Below are 20,231 nucleotides of genomic sequence, written 5' to 3'. Positions count from 1 at the left end.
TGATATTAGTTATTTGTTCTTCAAAAACTACTAAAAGTTACATAGTGGTTAAAATAATTTTCCTGTTGATAAGATTCCTTGACACGGGTAAAGTGACTAAAAAAAGGAGAAAAGAAAAATGAGTTAAATTAAATAAGTCTAAACTTTAATGTTTTGACCATCTTTAGAAAATAATAAAGGTAGCAGCAGATGGGTGTTTCCTTTCTCTACTTTGTCAAGATCAAATTATATTTTGCATTCTTTTATTACGATTAACATTTTTTTTTATTCCAATTTAGTTTTTAAATTAATTAATCATTATAGTCAAGTCTTCTTTATGTAGAACTGATATGCTTTTCTTTAAGAAAAATCAAATAATTACATATTTAAAATGGACTTGAAAAGAATTTTTTAAAATGTTGGATGAAATAGGATGCTTTAATTGATGGGTGGTTTTATGTTGAGGAAAGGTCGAAATGGTTTAATGAATTCAATCTTTTGTAATAAATGAGAATTCGTTGGATGTAAAAGAAAAAAAAAAGATTAATTTTCGATAAAGATTATTAAAATATCAACATCACATCTTACTTATAAATAAAAATTAACTAAACATTTTTCGACTAGAATTTATTTTCTTTCAAGTATTAAAAGAACAAAATCAATATCCACAATTGTTTATGGGGTGCCTAACACCAAGGAGCAAAGTCTGACACTAAAGTACTCTAAATAAAAGTTGTAACTGGAGCTATACTTTCTCAGTTACACATTATCCATTCCAAATCTAAATATGATCCTGCTAAAACATCCAGAGAAAATGAAAATTTTACATAAGAATATTCCAGTTTAATAAATTTGAGAAAGTTAGCTCTGAAATGAAAATTGACAGACAATAGAAACTACTTTTAATCAAACATTTTTTTATTTTTTTGGCAATTTATAAAACAAGTCAAAAATGTTTGATGAAAGGAAAATGGAGAATTTGTTCGAGGAAAGAGAAATTTAATACAAGATAGAAATAAATGTGTATGAAAAATAATACAATATACTCCATTATTTTAAAAGTTAATTCTGTATTATTTCTTTTATTACAAACACACAAAATTCTTTTCATCTATCTCCATCTCTTACCTACCAAATATGCATTAATTTCTACTTTATGTCTCATCTATTTTCATTCAATTTTTTATTTTCATCCCATCAATTTCTCAAGACCTTTGTCACACAGATCCTAGATACAAATTCAGTGTGTTGTCCACAGTAGACAAGACCTCAAGTACTTCATTCATTAAGCACAAAGCAGTTGAAAGTAGTGACAAATTTTTTGTTAGATTTAACTTCACCACCTATCTCATGTGAACAATAATGAGGTAAACATTATTCAACAACTCCACCTTACTAGAATCTTAACAATACCAGTTTACATGGTTATGATAAAAAAATATCTAAGCGCTGTCCCACTTAGTGGGGACGGCTATATAAGATAAATCCATTCAGATGATTGAAGTTATCAAAGTCATTCTTTAAACTTCCATAACATACAAAAAGGAACTCAATACAAGCTTTTCAATTATTTGTACTCTCTAGAAGTGGCCTTACAGCTTACAAGGAGTATTTTATAAATTATATAATAATGTTCGTACATTAGTTTAAATGATCTTCATACCTGTAAACGATATCTTATACAACCAATTCCATAATTTAGATGTACAAAAGAAGGTGTTACATACAGTGAAAATAGAAAACAATAAACAAGCACTAACCATTGCCAACTCTGACTAGTGACTACACCTTCATATTATCCATTTCATCTTCTAGACAACTTCATTCTGTACTTTAGGTGGAATGAGTAGTCATGTCATGACACCACACTTTTATACTATGATTTGCTCTTCTTTCAAGCGCAAATGTACAGGTCTCTGGTCATTGCTTCCAAAATCCATATCTTTAAGCAAAGGGTGCTTCTCTGGTACCACGTTGTGCGGTTTTAATGGCATTGAATTGCTATTAGCTGTGTTGTGGCTGCTATTTCTAGCAGCAGGAACATCATGATTATGCTTACCCTCGTACGTGGTTATCACAGCTTTGGGGTCCGTTGAAGCTCTTTCAACATGCTTACGCACGTTACATCCTGCACTTGTGCATTTGTAATAACTCCTGTCCATAGAAATTCAGTACCAGACAAGTTAAAAGTATTCCAAAACATTATACATTTATCGAGTTGTTGTCAGATTGAAAGAATGAGTGGCTGTGTCCTCATACACATTAACCAAAGTAAGTGTGTATATATCTAAGGGAAACAGTCATGCATCAAAAGATGAGAACACACTAGCTGCAAGGAAACCAAAGAAAGAAACATTTTCTATCGAACACAACAGTACAGCAAAAAAAGAGTGAAAACACTATAGAATCAAAGGAGCACACACAATGTAAGAATAAAGAGAACTCCTTATGTGTACCAAGATATTTTTTTTTATTAAATTATAAAACAACAAAGTTCTCTAATTTTAAATTTAAAAACTTGGATAGAAACTGAATTAACAACTACAATATGTTAAAAAGCTCTGTGGAAAGTAAGTAAATAGTTTAGTTTTAGTTACCGTATTCTTTTCGACAACTTTGCAAATTGTATTCCAAATTTACCACTAACTAGATTCATTTAAAGAAAGCCTTCAAAATAATATGAAAAGTGACAAAAATAACATACTTGTTCCTGGCGGCTATTAGTGGCCACCGTCGAGATAAAATGTCAAGTTTCTACCAATTTTCCCGTAAAAAATTGTCAAGCGCAACATTTGGGGTTATAGTCCACAATCCCATTGCTTATAGAAGCTGACAGATAAAATTCTATAATAGAGTCCGAAGCAGAAGCCGACATTCCGACACAGAAAATCATTTGTACAGAGAAATGAAAAGCCATAAATCAAGGATGGGTGAAAGCAAATTTCTAAGCGAATACTTTTATTACTCAATATGAAGAAAACTAAAAGCACGTGAAGTTAATTTAGCAGTAAGACGGAAAGATAATACTTGCTCCTTCTCAAAACATTACAGAAGAAATCTTGTTTCATTTTATCTGTTACTTAGGAAACTACGATTCTACGAAGATGTCTATTAATCTCTCTAACTTCATCCTTATCTCTTGATATCTCCCACTGAATGAAACGATAGCAAAACATCAAGAAGTACATGGGAAATATTGTCAAATTATCAAATACTCTTTATTAAAGATGTTCATAATCCAAAACAAAATGATATTTTTGAAAGAGGCAGAATCACTCAACACAGATTTGTACGTGGGTATATTACATTGACCTCCTTGAGGTATAAGAAAACACATGCAAACTCCCTCTTAAGTTTCAGAAATACACTGATAATAAAATTGTCATATTAGACGAATAACCCTAGCATAAAGGTTAGAAGTTTTGCAAAGACATACCTATTGTGTTATATTTGTTCAGGAATATGGTACCCATTTAAAATCAACTAAAGTGAATGCATAATGTACAAATAGATAAAGTGATTTCACAGTACAAATTACCACACATTACACACAATTAGCACAGACTGGACTTTGTGTAAGCAAAATCAAACCTAAACTTCTTATAACCTCATACCACTGATTCATCTTATACCATTAAATTCGCTGCTTGCTAATTAATTTGTCTTCGATATTTTTATAGTAGAACTCAAAAGAAGATACAGAATACATAATGAAGGACTCTTGTATCTATGATTAATATCATATCTATTAAGCTAATCAAACTCTATACAATTAGCTACATGATTCCAAAGCGATATACTGTTTAAGAATTAAAAACATTCTGAATTTTTAGAAATATGGATATACTAGTCTTTTAGAAGATATATTGTAGCAAAGAGTTAAAGAATCACCTCGGATGAGGATTTCCCTTCACCACTTTCTGACCATACTTTCTCCACCTGTAACCATCATCCAAAAGATCAACTTCGCTTCTTGTTTGCACAATAATTTTGGGTTCTGTGACAGTCTTCTGAGAAAGAGGTACTTCAGAAACCGCAAGATCAGTATTCCTGAAAAGCAGAAAATTTAGCCTATATTCTGAAGAATTATAGAGGTGCATAGCTGTATGATAAAGGATCAACATAAATAAACTTGCCTTCTCTTGGGGTTTGGCTCAATGTCATCTGCCTCTTCCCTATTATCTACATCACCAACTTCCTCGCTCCCACTTGACCCAGGTAGTAGTTGCCTAGGTGCCCCTTGATTGGAGATCTGGTCACTTTCAGGAACTGAACAATCAGGAATGTTTTCACTAAACTTGTTTACTTGTTGTCCAACCCAACCTTGTGAGTTTGACTCGGACTTAGGCTGAACATTTGCACTTCCATTTGAATCACCATTATCCTTGACACGTCTATTTGCCTGAGGCTTTTCATGGTTATGCTGACCTTTATAGATAATTTCAGTAATGTGTCCATCAGGGGCACGCTCAACTTTTTTCTTCACTAGGCAATTCAGATGGGTACATTTGTAGTAGCTTCTTGGATACTCGCTGCCTTTAACCTGCTTCTGCCCATACTTGCGCCAGTTGTAGCCATCATCTGCAGGCTTGTCAATGGCCTGGGAAGCCGGCTGATATTTCTTATCAGCCTGTGAGATATCCGAAGTTTCTAGTTGAGTATTTTTAGCTTCTGATACAGATGGAACTATTTGCTGCTCTGAAGCTTCGTTTAGAGCAAAAGATGGCTGTTGTACTGGTGGTTCAGTAGGAGCAGTTACTGCATGCATCTGGTAATCAGCTTGCATGTGCATATGAGATTGCGCTAGGACAGCTTGAGCTGTAACCTGTGCTAAAGCCTGTTGGTGAGACATCCCAAAGGGGCTCTGTATACAACAAATTGAAGAGATGGTGAGAACCTCCAACAAGTATATCCACCATCCCAAGGCAAAAATATCACATTAAATAATAATAATGATGATGATGATGAATAAACACCCCAACAGCAGGACCAGCAAAATGTGTAATATAATGCATGCATAACCATGCACATTTATCCAGAAATAAAAAAGACAAATTTTTAAGGGCAAAACCAATCTTCAACTACATTTACCATGTAGTAATGAACAAGTAGAATGGAAAGCTAAAACACCCGTTAATAGAAGACAAATAAACCCAATCATTGAGTTCCTTGGTCAACATAGACATGGACAACGAAAATATCTCGATTATTTTCACTGTCGAGTGACTCACGGAGATCGCATTTTTCAGCCACGAATTTTGTCTTCATTTCGGTTATTGCCAAAAAAAACATATCAAAACTATCACTGAGGAATCAGGGTAATGCAACCAAAAACCATTTTTTACTTTGACACATAATACCTCTAAAACTTTTGACATTTTGAAAAGGTGTGATCTAAATCCCACTGGCTTCACTAGAGCAACGCATCCAACAACACCAACTTCGTAATTGTATTACTCCAAATTAATATTTTTCGCGCAGTTGAATGCGCTAAAAAATCGTCCCCTTGTCTGAAAATCCACACATACAACTCCACAACCCAGAAATCCTTCGACACCAGTGAAGTAGTCCGCTGAAAAACATAACACACGACGCTATACAATTGCAATAAAATCTAGATCAAATCTGAACTGTGGAGAGTACTATACTACAATCACAGTCCACAAGCACTTCCCTACAGACACACTGATAACCCCAAAAACACCAAACTCCAATCCGCCATACCCATCAACCGATCCCACACCCTTCTTTCAAAAAAACCACATCTTCACAAAAACACCACACCCCTTCTGAAATTCATCCTCACAACACACCTTCAGGAAGCGCTATCACGAATGAAATTAATCACCTGAGGGGAAAAGAAGCCAGGGGAATTAAGAAACCCAGAAGGGCTCAACCCGGGTGGGACAGTGAAGACAGGTGAACGAGCAATGACCAAATTCATGGGTCTGCTCTGCTTGAAGCCCTTGTGGGGCCCATCGTCGTCCTTGCCGGAGTTGTCGGCCACGGCGGTGGAGAAGGCCATCGGGGAGGCCATGGCGCCAGCAAGAAGCTGGGAGAAGGAGCGGCAGTCGGCGGCGGCATCAGAACCGAAGAAGCTAGACACGAGGGTCATGGGACCGGGGCTAGCGCCGCCAGCGGCGGAGAAAAAGGCCTCCGCGGAGGGACGCGGAGGGAGTGTGATGGTGGGGCGCTGATGCGGCGCCGTGCCGGAGTCGGCGTTGGGAGTGGACATGGATGGTGGGTGAGAAAATTATGGAAGAGAAAATAAAATGGATAGATAGCGCGAGAAAGGCACGAAACTATGGTTTCGTTTATTTTGTTTTGTGTAGTGTTATCTTCAACACTCAGCGCAAAGTCCAATTTGTGTCGTGCAAAACTCAATAATAAATAATAATAACTATTATTATTGGATAAAAATTACGTATTTTATTAAACAAAAATAATTTATTAAAAAAAATATCTTTTTCATATAATAATATATAATATGATATAAATTACTGGTTAATTGTTCTTATCTCTTTTTTAACTTAATATAATGCGTTTTTGTGTTTGCTTTCTTTTCTTTTTGTTTTACTAAGTTCACATTTCTTTTCGTCTATCTTGCAGCTCTCATTAATGTAATCGGATTGATAAAATTAACAAATTAATTAATATGGTCAGTAGAATTAAATTTATTAATAATCTATATAATTTTCTTTTTCAATTCATTAATTTGTGTAGGTAGCTTTTTTTTACTTAAAAGGAATGTGAGTTAATTTTATTAGTTTATTTTTTGTCTATTGACTATACAAATCATAAAGGTTTAAAAATATTTTGTTAAATAATTAAAATAAGAGACGGTTTGAATAACTATTTTCCATTCAATTAATTAATATGTTTGCTATTTCTTGCGAATTCTGAGAGAAATTGAGTTTACCTTGTTAATTAAAATTTATTGTTTATTGACTACAAAAAAATAAACAGTCAAAAACTGCTACTATTAATATTAAAGACAGATTAAAATAAATTATATAAAGAGATGAATAATGTTAGTAAATATTTAACTATAAAATAGATACTTTAGATACAGGAATGGAGATAGTATACATGCAATTTTAATAAATATTTAATTATTCAAAAGAGAGTCAATGATTGATGGAATTTTAATATATACATAGATTTACTTTCATTAAATATTTCTCTTTATTCATATTTTTAAACCTTGAAAAAACCCAGAAATGTGTTATTGTGCAGAAGTTTCTAAATGAAGAGATCAATCTTTTACTCTAACCTTAAAAAAGGTAAAATAAAAAACCCTTTGTTTACTATTTATTTTCTTTCTTTCTTAAACAACAAAAGAGAAAATAGTTTTGATTATATCTAACGTGTGAGCATGATGAACAGAGTGGGACACCATGCTTTGAAATTTCTGAAACAGATATTGCTTATGCTGTTACCCTTCTTTCAACATTTTTCAACTATAAAATTCGTAACTTCACTGAAGGGTCCCATTTGGCACAGACAAAATGAACCCTTTCTAAAGATATTCTTTCACTTCTTCTACATAAAGATCTTGTTTAAATCTTCAAAGTAATTTAGTTTTTTCCACACTTTTTTCAGGTACAAAAAGAATATCCCACTCATTTTATATTATTTATTCAAATATATTAGTTAAATTTATTATTAATTAATTAAAGTGAATTTAGTAACTTGGTTGCTGCAAATGATATCTATAGTGGTTTACAGTTTCAATTATGGACCAATTGTGTTAGAAACTTTGTATAGTTATTTAAGAATTTTTAAACATCTAAAATTTATAAGTAATTGGGCCTGATTTTTTTTAAATTGAAATATATTTTAGATTTGATTTATTAGGACTATTAAAATAATTTTTAATAATGAATTTTTCAACCTAGATTTAAATTTACTTTTCAGGACTTGGTGACATTTGAAGTTCATGGTTCCTCCATAAAGATATATTTTTTAAAGAGTTATGATAGGTTAATAAAGTTTTTAACAAAGTTTTAGACAAAATTTCTTATTTAAGTAAAAAAACATTATTTTATTATGTTATTTTAATTAAAAAATGAAAGTTTAATCTGTTTTAATTCTATTTTTAGAAATTTTGTTAAATTTGTCAAAAGTTTTTTTCTCTTGTCAAGAGGTAATTTTTCTTTTTTAAAAGGTTTAGGTCTTCCCTACAAAATATGGTACTGTCAACTGAACTATCTATTAAATTCAATTTATTTTGTTCTCTTTAATTGTGCAACTTGAATTTTTTATGTAACATGTATAAATGGTTTAAATTGTAGATAAGAAAGTTTTCTTAATACTTTTTAGGCAACAAAGATATACCAAAGTAATAATACTGATAAATTGTTTATTATCTATTTACTTTTTTTTTATAATTGATTACGATTTGTGTCTCCTAACATACTACTCTCTTTTTTAAATTATAATTTTTTTATGTAACATTATGTTAATTATATGTTATGTGTAAATACGAGATAATAATTTGCTTACATATTTTGAAGGCAAAATTTTAAAAAATATAGTACAAATCATCATCGTTTTAAAAATGCATTAATAATTTTTAAATCATATCTATAAAAAAATAGTTTTTAATAATCTGTAGGTATTATTGTTGATTTGATTTTTTAATATTTTGATTTGGTTCAATTTAGTTCCTCAATTTTTAAAAAATTTAATGTAGTATCCTTATTTTTTAAAATGGATCATCAGTTTAGTACTTTCATATAAATAATCATCTATGTTTACGTTACACATTGACAACTCAATATTATACAACATAGAACATAATGAAAGTATTAAACTGAAATACTTTTAAAAAAAATAAAGGTACCAAATTGAATCTTTTAAAAATTTGAGAACCAAATTAAATTGATTTAAAAAATTAGAAACCAAATCAATAATTATGTGTAATTTTTAAATGAAGTTATTGTTCTTTACATATTTAGACAATACTTTATACATGTTGGCAAGTTCAATATTATACAAAATGAAAGTAATAAACTGAAATACTTTAAAAAATAAAGGTATTAAATTGAATTTTTTAAAAATTTAAAAATCAAATTGAACCGATTAAAAAAATTGGAGACCAAATTAATAATTATGTGTAATTTTTAAATGAAGCTATTGTTATTTACATATTTAGACGATATTGTATACGCGTTTGCAAGTTCAGTATTAACTAAATTGAAAAATAATATACTAAAGTAAAAAATGATATAATGCTCGATTGTGGTAAAAAAAAAAATCTAAATGATTGAATTCCTCTGTTTTCACTAAACCTAAACCAGATTAAAAATGTAAAACTAAATGAATATATTAATTTTGGATAAAAACCATTTCATTTAATTTGCAGGAGAAGTAATGTTCTAAGCACCTGGAATATAGTTTAGTTTGATAGGTGTACGTGGAGCAAGTTAAACCATGCATCAATTCAACGTTCTGCAAAGATCGTTGTCTTCATCAAATTCACAAATCAAATCAAATAAATAACTCACACCAAGTTGAAGACCAAACACATGCTAAAAAAGAAGTCTTTTATCTGAAAACGAAATGTGCTATTTATGATATAAAATCACTCTTTGATGCTTTACAAGGGAAGTTATATACTTCTATAGTTCACAAAATTTTATCATCTAAGTTTAATTACATTTCTTTAACTATAAAATATGAATTGAATAAACTAAAGTGGCAATAAAGAAGTAATCTAACTAAAGTAGCAATAAATAGCAATGCCAGCTAAAGGGAAGAAAGAAGGAGAGTGGGTCCTGAATAAAGGAGCAAGTGGCCTAAATTTTAAAGGCACATTAAATTTGAGTTCATTATCATGCACTATGAATGGAAGGACAAAGTGCTCCTTAGCAAGTGACTCATTTCACATTCTGAGTTGACGTTTTTAATCTATCAATTCTAGTTGGTTTACCAACGGATTAAAGAGTTTAGATTTTTCTAATTAAACTTAAAATAAAAAATAATTAAAATTTATATATTTTATCATTTAAAAAAATACAAAAATACTTTTAAATTTGACGATTTTTTCAAAAGAAAAATACAACATTAATAAAATATTAGTCTAATCTACATGAGATATGGACATCACTTTCTATATTAAAGTGATAAATTTTTCAGTTTTATTACTTATAGGGTTAAATATATTTTTGATTTCTTAATTTTTAATGAAAATTGGAATTGGTCCCTCTTGAAAATTTTTGCCTAATTTAGTCTCTCATCTTTTAAATGTGTTGATTTAGTTCTTTTAACTGAACTTTGTTAAGTTTATTTGATGTTTCAAACGTGTTTCATAATCGCATTTGAGTTATTTACATTGTTTAACACATTTTCGCTTCAATGTTAGTTGAAATGTTATAATGAAACACATTTGAAACGTTAAATAAACGTAACAAAATGTAGTTAAAATGATTAAATTCACGTATTTCTAAAATTGAAAGACTTAATTGATTTAAAATTTAAAAAAAAAAATAATTCTAATTTTCCCTTAAAGTTAAGGACAAAAACATATTTAACTCTTACTTGACTAAACAATTTCACTTTACTATATATCAAACAATAAATATTTTTTTTTGCTAGAAACCTGAAGCATGATTCGTGTTCAATGGAGAATCACTCCAATTTTTTTTAATCTATACTATTTTATTTATCCTCAGATGCATTATAATAGTAAAATAATAAAGTAGAGTTGATAGTGTATCAAGAATGTGCAGCACATGAAAGTTTATTGAATGAAAGTAGAGAAGTGAAGTGAGTGGATTAAGAATGTTTTTATTTGTGGTTTGAGATATGAATGTGAAAGTGTGAGATAGTTTGGTATAAAGCAAGTTGAGTTTGGTGAGTTGGTGAAATGGCATGACACAGCCACTTGCTAATAATACATGTACAATTGGCATTTGGCAGCAACTATATGCAAGCGTGCTTCTAACCAACTTGCCAAATGCTTCTATCCCTTTAAGACACTTTCACTGTCAACATATTAAGTTTTTTTTTTTTTTTTTTTCTGAAGATAATTGTTTTATATATAAATCTAGGTTGGTCTACTTCGTAGACTTGTGTGGGTCAGACTCTTTTTTCAACTAATAATTATATAATTGAAACAGTACTATTTTATTAAACTGTATAAAATAATTTAATATAAAAAAATTTGATTCTATTATCGAGGATTGTTTCGGGTACAGAGACTGAGTGTCTATTTAAAATATTCGTTTAACCTCATTTTTCTTTGTTGTCACTTGATTCTTCTTTTCTCCTTATGTTTGGTATTCTTTTTTTTTCCTTTTGATCATCCAGACGATCAGGATACCTGTCAATTAGGTTCCGATGCCAAAGTCGTTCAGCTGTTGCGGGCGGCCTTCGACCACTTATTCTTAGGTTGTTTGGTTGTTGAGCTATTAAGAACACTTCGGAAAAATTGTCACATCAACGAGTCACGACTTAGATTGTCCGTTTATTCTTGGGCTGTCCGGTTAGAGATGTTGATCGGCCCTACGATACAAGATTTAAATTTTAAATAATTTTTACTTTTAATTTGTTAAATAGATTAAAATAGTTGGTTGACCTAAATTGAGTTTATGTTTCATTAAATTATAGATTAAATTTACTATTTGTTTATGTATGGAGGAAATGTGAAAATAGATTGGACGAAAATAAAAGAGATAAGAAATAAAATAAGATTTAAATGTATTTGATTAATATATTAATATTATATGTATATTAATTTATTTTTTCATGTCAAGTAATTTATTTTAATTTCATCCTCTCTTACTTCTTAACTCTTAACTACTTACTTCTTAACTCTTAACTATGGACACCATTAATCTTAAATTTTTTCTTTTCAGTTTTTTAAGCAGTTCTTAGACGGAAAAATTGTAAGATCCTTATCATGGTTAAAAACTCGTTAAAAATAAAAGAATTGAATTTAAAACGCTGAAGTTATAATTATTAACATCTAAAAATCATCACCGAAACTTCATTAAGACTAAAACTCACTGTTTTCTTTCAAAGAGAATAATGTTGAATTTGGACCTTTTACATATTTTTTTAGTATTGTTTTTCTATTCTGTCAAAATAATATTAATTTTAATATTTTAAATATAATTTTTAATCTATTAAAATTAATATATTTTTAAAACACGATAAGAAACAAATTAAAAATTCAATTGAAAATATGGTTCAAAAAATTAGAATGATGATGAAATTATATTTTTACTTTCATATTTTTTGTTCTTAAAAGAAACTTGGTTAATCCAAGTTTTCATAGGATTTGATTGAGTTATTGGACAATGAGAAGTGTGTTGCGCAAATTATTCCTCTAATGATATGTTATTATTTAGTAATCGTCATCAATAGTATTAATCTATTATGTGTATATAAAGTTCACTAATTAACGTTTTTCTTTCCTTGTACATGAAAGTGATTTATAAGAATCGACACGTTAAGAAACTTGGTTGTTTCTCTCAAGCAATATTTGGCTGTTTAAGAAACGTGTTCTATCCATTTTAAATTATTTATAATTTAAGATAGTATATACTTGTAAGAAAATTATTAGTTAAATAAAATACTATTTTGTTATGAAAAAATAAAAAGATAATAAATAATAATAGTTTTTATACTTAATGATAATTATGCAAAAAAAAATAATTATTTCAAAACTCATTGCAGTACATTCGAATACAAGGAGTCAATATACTATATTGTTTAAAATTCAAAAAAGTTTAAGTTGAATAATAAATTAACTAATAAGTTAGGATCATTTTAGTTTTGTCGATAAGTATCAAGCAAGACCAAAAAGTATCAAATAAGGTTAATAAATATGGACAAGACTAAAAAGCACGAGGTAAAGATGAGAAATAAGGTCGAAAAGCACCACCTTACTAAAAAGTAACAAGTAAGTCGACGAAGCTTAAAAATATCAAACAAGAACGAGAAGTGCAACTCTTATCAATAAGTATTAGGCAAAGCTAAGAACACCTCAACACAATGTTTAAAATTATAATAAACATCTAAAATAAATCATCATGACTAAGCTCGACTAAATTAAGATTAAAAATGACATGGATTTGTTTTCAAAGTTTATTCAAGTCTATTAAGAATGGTATAAATAGTTAAGTACCTCAAATGTGTTGGACATGAATATAGTTATTGATCCTATCATTGCATTATTATCTGCACACTTTAACTTAAGGGTGTGTTTGGATTTGAAGATGGATTTAAAAAAGTGGATTTGAGAGAAAAATGAGGTGAATGTGATATTATTTGGATTAAGAGTTGTGTGATTTAAGTAGGTTTGTGTATGACGTGATGAGTATGATAGATTAAAAAAATATTGGCTTAATTACCATTTTGGTTCCCTAATTTCTTGAGTTGGTTCATTTTGGTCTCCTTATTATTTTTTGGTTCAATTTGGTCCTCTAATTTTTTTTAAAGGTTCAATTTGGTCCCTACCGTTAAGTCTACGTTAACACCGTCTTCGTACATGCCACATGTCATTTTATGGAATTTTCAAAAAACATTTATTTTTTTAATTTTTTTTAATTTTTTTAAAAAAATTAAACTGCCACGTGTCACCTTATGGTTGTGACACGTGTCAATTTGAGATTTTTTTATTTAAAAAATGTACTGCCACGTGGCAGGTCACGATTGTGCCACGTGTCAAGCTAACATTGGTTGCTTTCAATTTAGTCCCTCTACTCACAATTTTGATTCAATTTAGTCCCCCAATTTTTTAAAATGATTCAATTTTGTTCTCTCCAATTTGAGACCAAATTAATAATTAAGCTTAATTACAATTTATATATTCATGTTAAAATAATTTTTTACCATTTATACATCAAATCACTCCTTAAATACTCATGTTATTTCATTTTTTACACTTGAAATTTTCTATACATGTAAAAAAAATAATAATTTGAATAGTTAGATGGAGTAATTTAATCTATAAATATAATAAAAATTATTTTAACATGTATATATAAGTTGTAATTAAGCTTAATTACTAATTTGGTATCAAATTAGAGAGGATAAACTTGAATTATTTTAAAAATTTGGGGGACTAAATTGAATCAAAATTGTAAATAGAGGGACTAAATTGAAAACAACCAATGTTAGCTTGACACGTGGCACAATCGTGACCTGCCACGTGGTAGTACATTTTTTAAATAAAAAAATCTCAAATTGACATGTGGCACAATCGTGACCTGCCACGTGGCAGTACATTTTTTTAAATAAAAAAATCTCAAATTGACATATGTCACAATCATAAGGTGACACGTGGCAGTTTAATTTTTTAAAAAAAAATATAAATTTTTTTTTTTAAATTGAAAATTCCACAAAATGACACATGGCATGTACAGAGACGGTGTTAAAGTTGACTTAGCGGCAAGGACCAAATTGAACCTTTTAAAGAATTAGAGGACCAAATTGAACCAAAAAATAATAAGGGGACCAAAATGAACCAACCTAACAAATTAGGGGACCAAAATGATAATTAAGCCAAAAATATTTTAATAGATAAAATTAAATGATTATCATTTTGCCCTTGAAAATAAATGTGATATAAAATGACATTTTAAAAGTGATAGTAACTTAAAAATAGTGAGACTAGATTATTATAATATTAAGAGGTTTTAATATAAATAGTTTTGTTATAAATGAACTTCGTTATTTTAAAACACACTATCTATCTATAAATTATTTTTTAGAGTTCCCTGACTTCTTTCTTGGAGTTTTCATCTTTTGTTCATTTGTTTGAAGATCGGAGACCGCTAGGGTGATCCTCTTCCTTTTTGTTTGATTAATTTATTCAATCATGTAAGTTGAATTTTTGCTAGTTTTCTTGTGGGTCTTCTCTGTTCTGGCTCGCATGTGACTCTCCTTTGGTTGCATTTGAGGTTTAAACCCTCCTTATGAGTCTCTTTTGGTAAGTGATCATAATGGCAGGTCCTGATCATTTTTGTGTCATTCCTAGATATAAATAAAGCATCGTGGGGACCTAAGGTGTTTTGATGTTCTTAGAGTTGTTTGAGTCTGCTTAATTGTTTTGCCAGGTGAGGGGAATAATTCGTCTTGGTTTTTAATAAATATGTGTTGCATGTTGTAAATCGATCCATGAAATTGGTTGAATTGTTGTGGTGAGTGATTATGAACCTTGGGTACCAAGATTAGGGTGGAAATGTGCTATTTTTGCTCAAGCAAGAGGAATCCCACTTAGGTGACAATAGCCTAAAATTCCACTTTACTCTTTATTCGAGTTGTCCTTCAAGCGACAACTCGCTCAAGCGATAGGCTTCTTGCTCAAACGATAAAGCCATTACTTATTTTGCTTTTGTAAAATTTTAGCTCAAGTGAAAATTTTGTTGCTAAAGTGAGAGCGTTTGTCCACAGACGATAATGCTCTAGAGTGTATTCTAGTTTTTGTATAAAATGTCGCTCAGGCGATATGATCTTGCCCAAGTGAAACCCTGGCTGTTGTAACTTTTTATTTATCAACGTGATTGAATGTGATATTATTATAATATGAGGTATAACTTATGTATGATTGATGCTGGTATACTAAGACTTGACTTGATATGTATTTGTATAATATGAAAATGTGATTATACATGATTGTGAAAGTATTGTTGTGAAACTGTGATGATAATGTGTTTGTTAATATATACGAGCATTGTATGTGTTTGACGTAATTCCATGAGTCTTATGAGAAGATTTTATGGTGGTGTTATTTTAGTGTATGCATTCTAGTGATCATTCATACTCAAATAGAGTATAATGAGTCATGTGGTGAGAGTATGAAAAGGCCTAGTCTATGACAGGATAATGACCTTAGATAATGATGGATTAACGTTGTGTGTGGTACGGTGAAACCCATTGACAATGGCTCTGCAAAGCAATAGAGACCACCACATGTGCAAGTCTTCAGTGATTATGATTCCAAATGCATGTAACTGGATAATTGAGTTTAGTGTCAATTGTCTTTATGCAATTATGTGAATTATTGTAATTTGTCCATGCATGACTTATTATTTTTATGTTTTAAATGGTCTTAACGTAATCTTTTGTATATTAGCTTATTCTTGCACTTTTTGGTCTTGTGTTATTTTTCTCTTCTGCGATGATTACCATTTTGGTGGGAGCATATGAATATGCAGATTTAGTGACACCTCTGAACGATGAGAAATTCGTAGTTAGAGTTGTGAGATTGTAGCACATGTATGAGTGATTGTATATTTTTTATGAAAAAGAATATTTTATTACATTGAGAAATTAATTAAGAAGTTATAAATAGTAAGTATGGATTATAGATGATATAAAAGTTGAATTACGACAATTAAAAATGTCGTAGTATAATTCGAATAATGGTAGTTCAAACTGACGCTTTTCACATTGATTTTGTTTCCCACTAATTAAATTATGACGATTTTAGCCGCCTTATTTTACATCCCAAAATTGTCATTTTATACATTGCAAAATATGGTAGTGTGTGTGACCATTAAATTAAAACCGCCACATTTTGCTTTGTGGCAACACGAGATACGAAGGTTTCTAAAACCACTACAAACGTAAATTACAACGGTCAAAACCGTCATATTATACAAAAATAACCACCACAATTTACACAATTTTTTTTAGTGAAATATTTTTATTGTCTATACTCTTAAAGGATTGTATTAATATATTTTTTATTTTGTTAATCTATCTTTGAATATTATTATGAAATATCTTATTTTATTAGTTTTTTATTATTAAAACGGAATGTTACAATATAAATTTAAAGGAAAATACTATTATTATTATTATTATTATTTTTTAATTTTTTTTTACATGAGATCCGAGTATGTAAAGAGTGAATCAATTATGTAGTTACGATGAGAGAGGGAGAATCGATTCGGTTCAAATATTTGAATTTTTTTAAAAGAGAGCATCATTTCTCTCATTCTTATAATTCATTTCCAACCCTAATCTTCATCACTTTTCTCCTTCGAAACCTTCTCCCATAAACCATTGGCACTCCTCCATCACTTATCTCACCAACAACAGGTTCACCGATTGCAAGCTCATAGATACATTAAAATTAGAGGATCAAATAAATAATGTTATCTACTTGATGTGGTTTTTCTTTTATCTTCTCACTTTTGTGGGTAATCCTAAGAATAGTTACTCGCAAATCCACTTATTCAAACAACATTGTTAGAAGTGGGCTTTAAGCCTAACTTAACCTGGCTCTGATATCATGTTAGAAGTGGACTGCCTAACTCAACCCCACAAAACCAGCTTGTAAGATGAGGTTTGCACCTCACTTATATATTGTGAATTAACCTTATCTCTAGTCGATGTGAGACTTTCAACAAATATTGACACTAATCTTCCATCCAAATATAGCACGAGTGTTGAAACATGATTGCAAATACCTCCACATATGATAAGAAGACCTTCAAAATCCATTGAGATATAGAGACCAAGACTTTCAAATACATAAACCAAACCCAAAGTCCAAGACTTTAAAATTTTTGAAGTGATCGTGAACAAAAAAAGTTTCAAATACCAAGATTAACCAGGAAAAAAATAGTTCACAAGAACCATTGTAAAAACAATTTTAATTTGTCAAAAATATTTTTTAAATGAATATATATATTATGTCCATAAATTTAAAAAATTAAGTATCCAGTAAGAAAGTATTGGAGTTGGAAAATAATTTAGATTCTGCTACTATAAAAGAATGGCAGAATGAACTGCAAATTTTTTAAAATCACATAATCACTTAAAAACTTCCGTGAATTATTATTACATGATTTGATCTTTGTAAGTCATAATAATATCGTATAGTCAATATTTATATCTCAATTTTGTAAAAAAATATTAGTTTTTTCATTTGTTTATTTCTGCAACCTGTAATGAGTAAGTTAGTCATTTATTTCTGCACCCTGTAATCTCGATCTGTATCCACGTGAGGTGGGATGATAAAATGATCAATTTGTCTTTGTTTTTTTCCTTTCCCTATGCACTCATTTCTTTCATTCTTCCTTGAATTTTGTTTCTGGCACAAGTTGGATGAAGGGGTTAGTTTCCGTAACTATTTTTGTGTATATATTCATTTTGAAAAATAATTTTTTGATTACTAAATTTTAACAACTTTTTCTTATAATTTTAGGTGTTATCTTCTAAGTGGATTTTTATTTTTTATTTTTCTCATTCTCAATCTTTCAAAATTACTTAAAAGATGACACATAATGTTACAAGAGAAAATTATCAAAATTTAGTAGTCAAAATATTATTTTCCATTCATTTTAAAAGATATTTGAATTTTTTATAATTTTAAATTTATTTTAAACTTTGTATACATTTTATATTATATAATTTAATTTTGTTTATTTTATAACGTGAAATTAGAAATTTGATTTTGTGTTTTTAAATGTTCAGTACAAAATATAAATTTATATGTATCGAATTATACATTTTAAAACATAAATTTATATTCTAAAATACAAATTTATATTTCATTAATAGAATAGATAATTACTTATGTTTAATGTTCTATATTTTACAATGCAAAACGCCTCTCAATTACATTGGGAATTGAAACTAAAAATTCCAAACTACAGAATGCAATTTAATTTTAAATGAGATTGTACATTCTATAATATCTTCAGATTGTATATTCTACAACTTAAAAAAAATAAATAAAAAATAAAAGGTAAAATTGTAATTTTCAAATGTATTGGAATGCAGGATGAAAATATGAAAGTTCATGAAAGTGTTAGTTAGGAAATGGGCTTTGTCAACAAAAATGGGTCTATCTGAATCATTTCAGCATTTTCTTCCTGCACCCCACAAAAGTTGTAATTCCCAAACTATTTTTACTACAATTAAAATAAAAATCATTAAATATCATTATTCTTTATACTTTTCATAGTGGGTGTTGTCTCAACTAGCTATGCAAGGGGAGAGGAGACTCAAAGGTAAAATGGAATATTTGAATTTAGGGGGTGCGGGGACAAAAAATGGGGGTGCATGAAGAACAGCCCATTTCAGCAATTTATAAACATCTCTATTCAATTGGTCAAGATGACAGAAAGAACATTTATTTTGAAATCCATTCAAAACTGTTCCACCTATTACCTTTAAAACAATATTATTGAAAAAATAAAAATAAAACTCTACATTTATAATCCTTTCATGCCCACAAGTTTTAACCTTTTCTTCTACTCTTATCTTGATTCTTTCTTCAACCTGTATCAAACATATCCAACAATTCACTGGAAAATAATTATGGTTGAATACATTTATTATAAGGAATTGATTTGAAGAAGATTTTTTTTTTCTTAAAAGGTATTTTCAGGTCAATTGGAGAAATAATAGACTTGAATATATATATATATATATATATATATATATATATATATATATATATATTGATTTGACAGAATTGTTGAATTTTGATGGTTCTTTTTTTAGTAGCAGATGAAAATTGTTTTTAAAAGTATTTTTTACAATACAAATGCCTTTGTTAGACGGATTAGTTGACAACATAAAAATGGATTATTTCTTAAAATGTATTAATAATTTTAAAACTATTTATTAATTTTTAATAACAATTATAAAAAGTAAAGAAAACTTCATTAAATATATTTATTTAAAAGAAAATCAAATATTAGGTATACAAATGAATTAATAAATTATTAAACAAACTTCACAAATCCACTCATACCTCATTCATCTCATATTATACTTTCTTTTCCAAAACTACTTTTCTACGTGTCGTCATAAATTACTAAATCAACTATTCATAGTCCTAACAAATCATCTTAAAACAATTCTCACAAGCATCTATACATTTCACACAAATTATGAATGTCTTAGGAAATTTAAAATACTTCACTTCTTTCTATATATATTCTCTACATTTTAAAATGACTATTTTTATTTTATTTTATCTGATATTAATATAATATTAATTATTCTTTTCCTAATTTTTTATAAGTAAATTTCATCAACATTTTTTATTTATAACGAATAAAAAATTACATTTACTGAGAGGGTAAAAGTAATTTTGTAAAATTATTTCAGTAGGTAATATATTCATTATTACTCTTATAGAAATCAATTCCATTTATTTATTTTTTATAAGAAATGATTGAAAATAAGTTTATCCGTGACTTTAAAGAAAGAATAAAGTATCGCAAGCTTTGTCACTGTATTAATATTCAGGTAGCTAGTGCCATTACTAGTACTAT

At 29.0% G+C, this 20,231-nt stretch overlaps 1 protein-coding gene across 2 annotated transcripts; it reads right to left on the bottom strand.

Moving 5' to 3' along the window:
• Positions 1-1,571: 1,571 nt before the first annotated feature.
• LOC114184933 (putative WRKY transcription factor 3) lies at positions 1,572-6,321 on the bottom strand. Of its 2 annotated transcripts, none has more exons than XM_028072342.2 (4): positions 5,828-6,321; positions 4,116-4,843; positions 3,871-4,029; positions 1,572-2,133 (listed from the first exon to the last, which is right to left on the bottom strand). In XM_028072342.2, exons 1-4 carry the CDS (start codon positions 6,212-6,214, stop codon positions 1,851-1,853), a joined length of 1,557 nt encoding a protein of 518 aa, XP_027928143.1. In that variant the 5' UTR covers positions 6,215-6,321; the 3' UTR covers positions 1,572-1,850. The 2 variants fall into 2 exon arrangements, with proteins under 2 accessions (XP_027928143.1, XP_027928144.1); XM_028072343.2 differs by lacking the exon at positions 5,828-6,321 and adding an exon at positions 5,340-5,805.
• Positions 6,322-20,231: the final 13,910 nt, after the last annotated feature.

The sequence above is a fragment of the Vigna unguiculata genome, chromosome 5 (genome assembly GCF_037176805.1).
Source record: "Vigna unguiculata cultivar grain cowpea cultivar isolate G323 ecotype 2 chromosome 5, ASM3717680v1, whole genome shotgun sequence".
NCBI lineage: Eukaryota > Viridiplantae > Streptophyta > Magnoliopsida > Fabales > Fabaceae > Vigna > Vigna unguiculata.
This window is presented reverse-complemented; position numbering and strand designations above follow the sequence as displayed.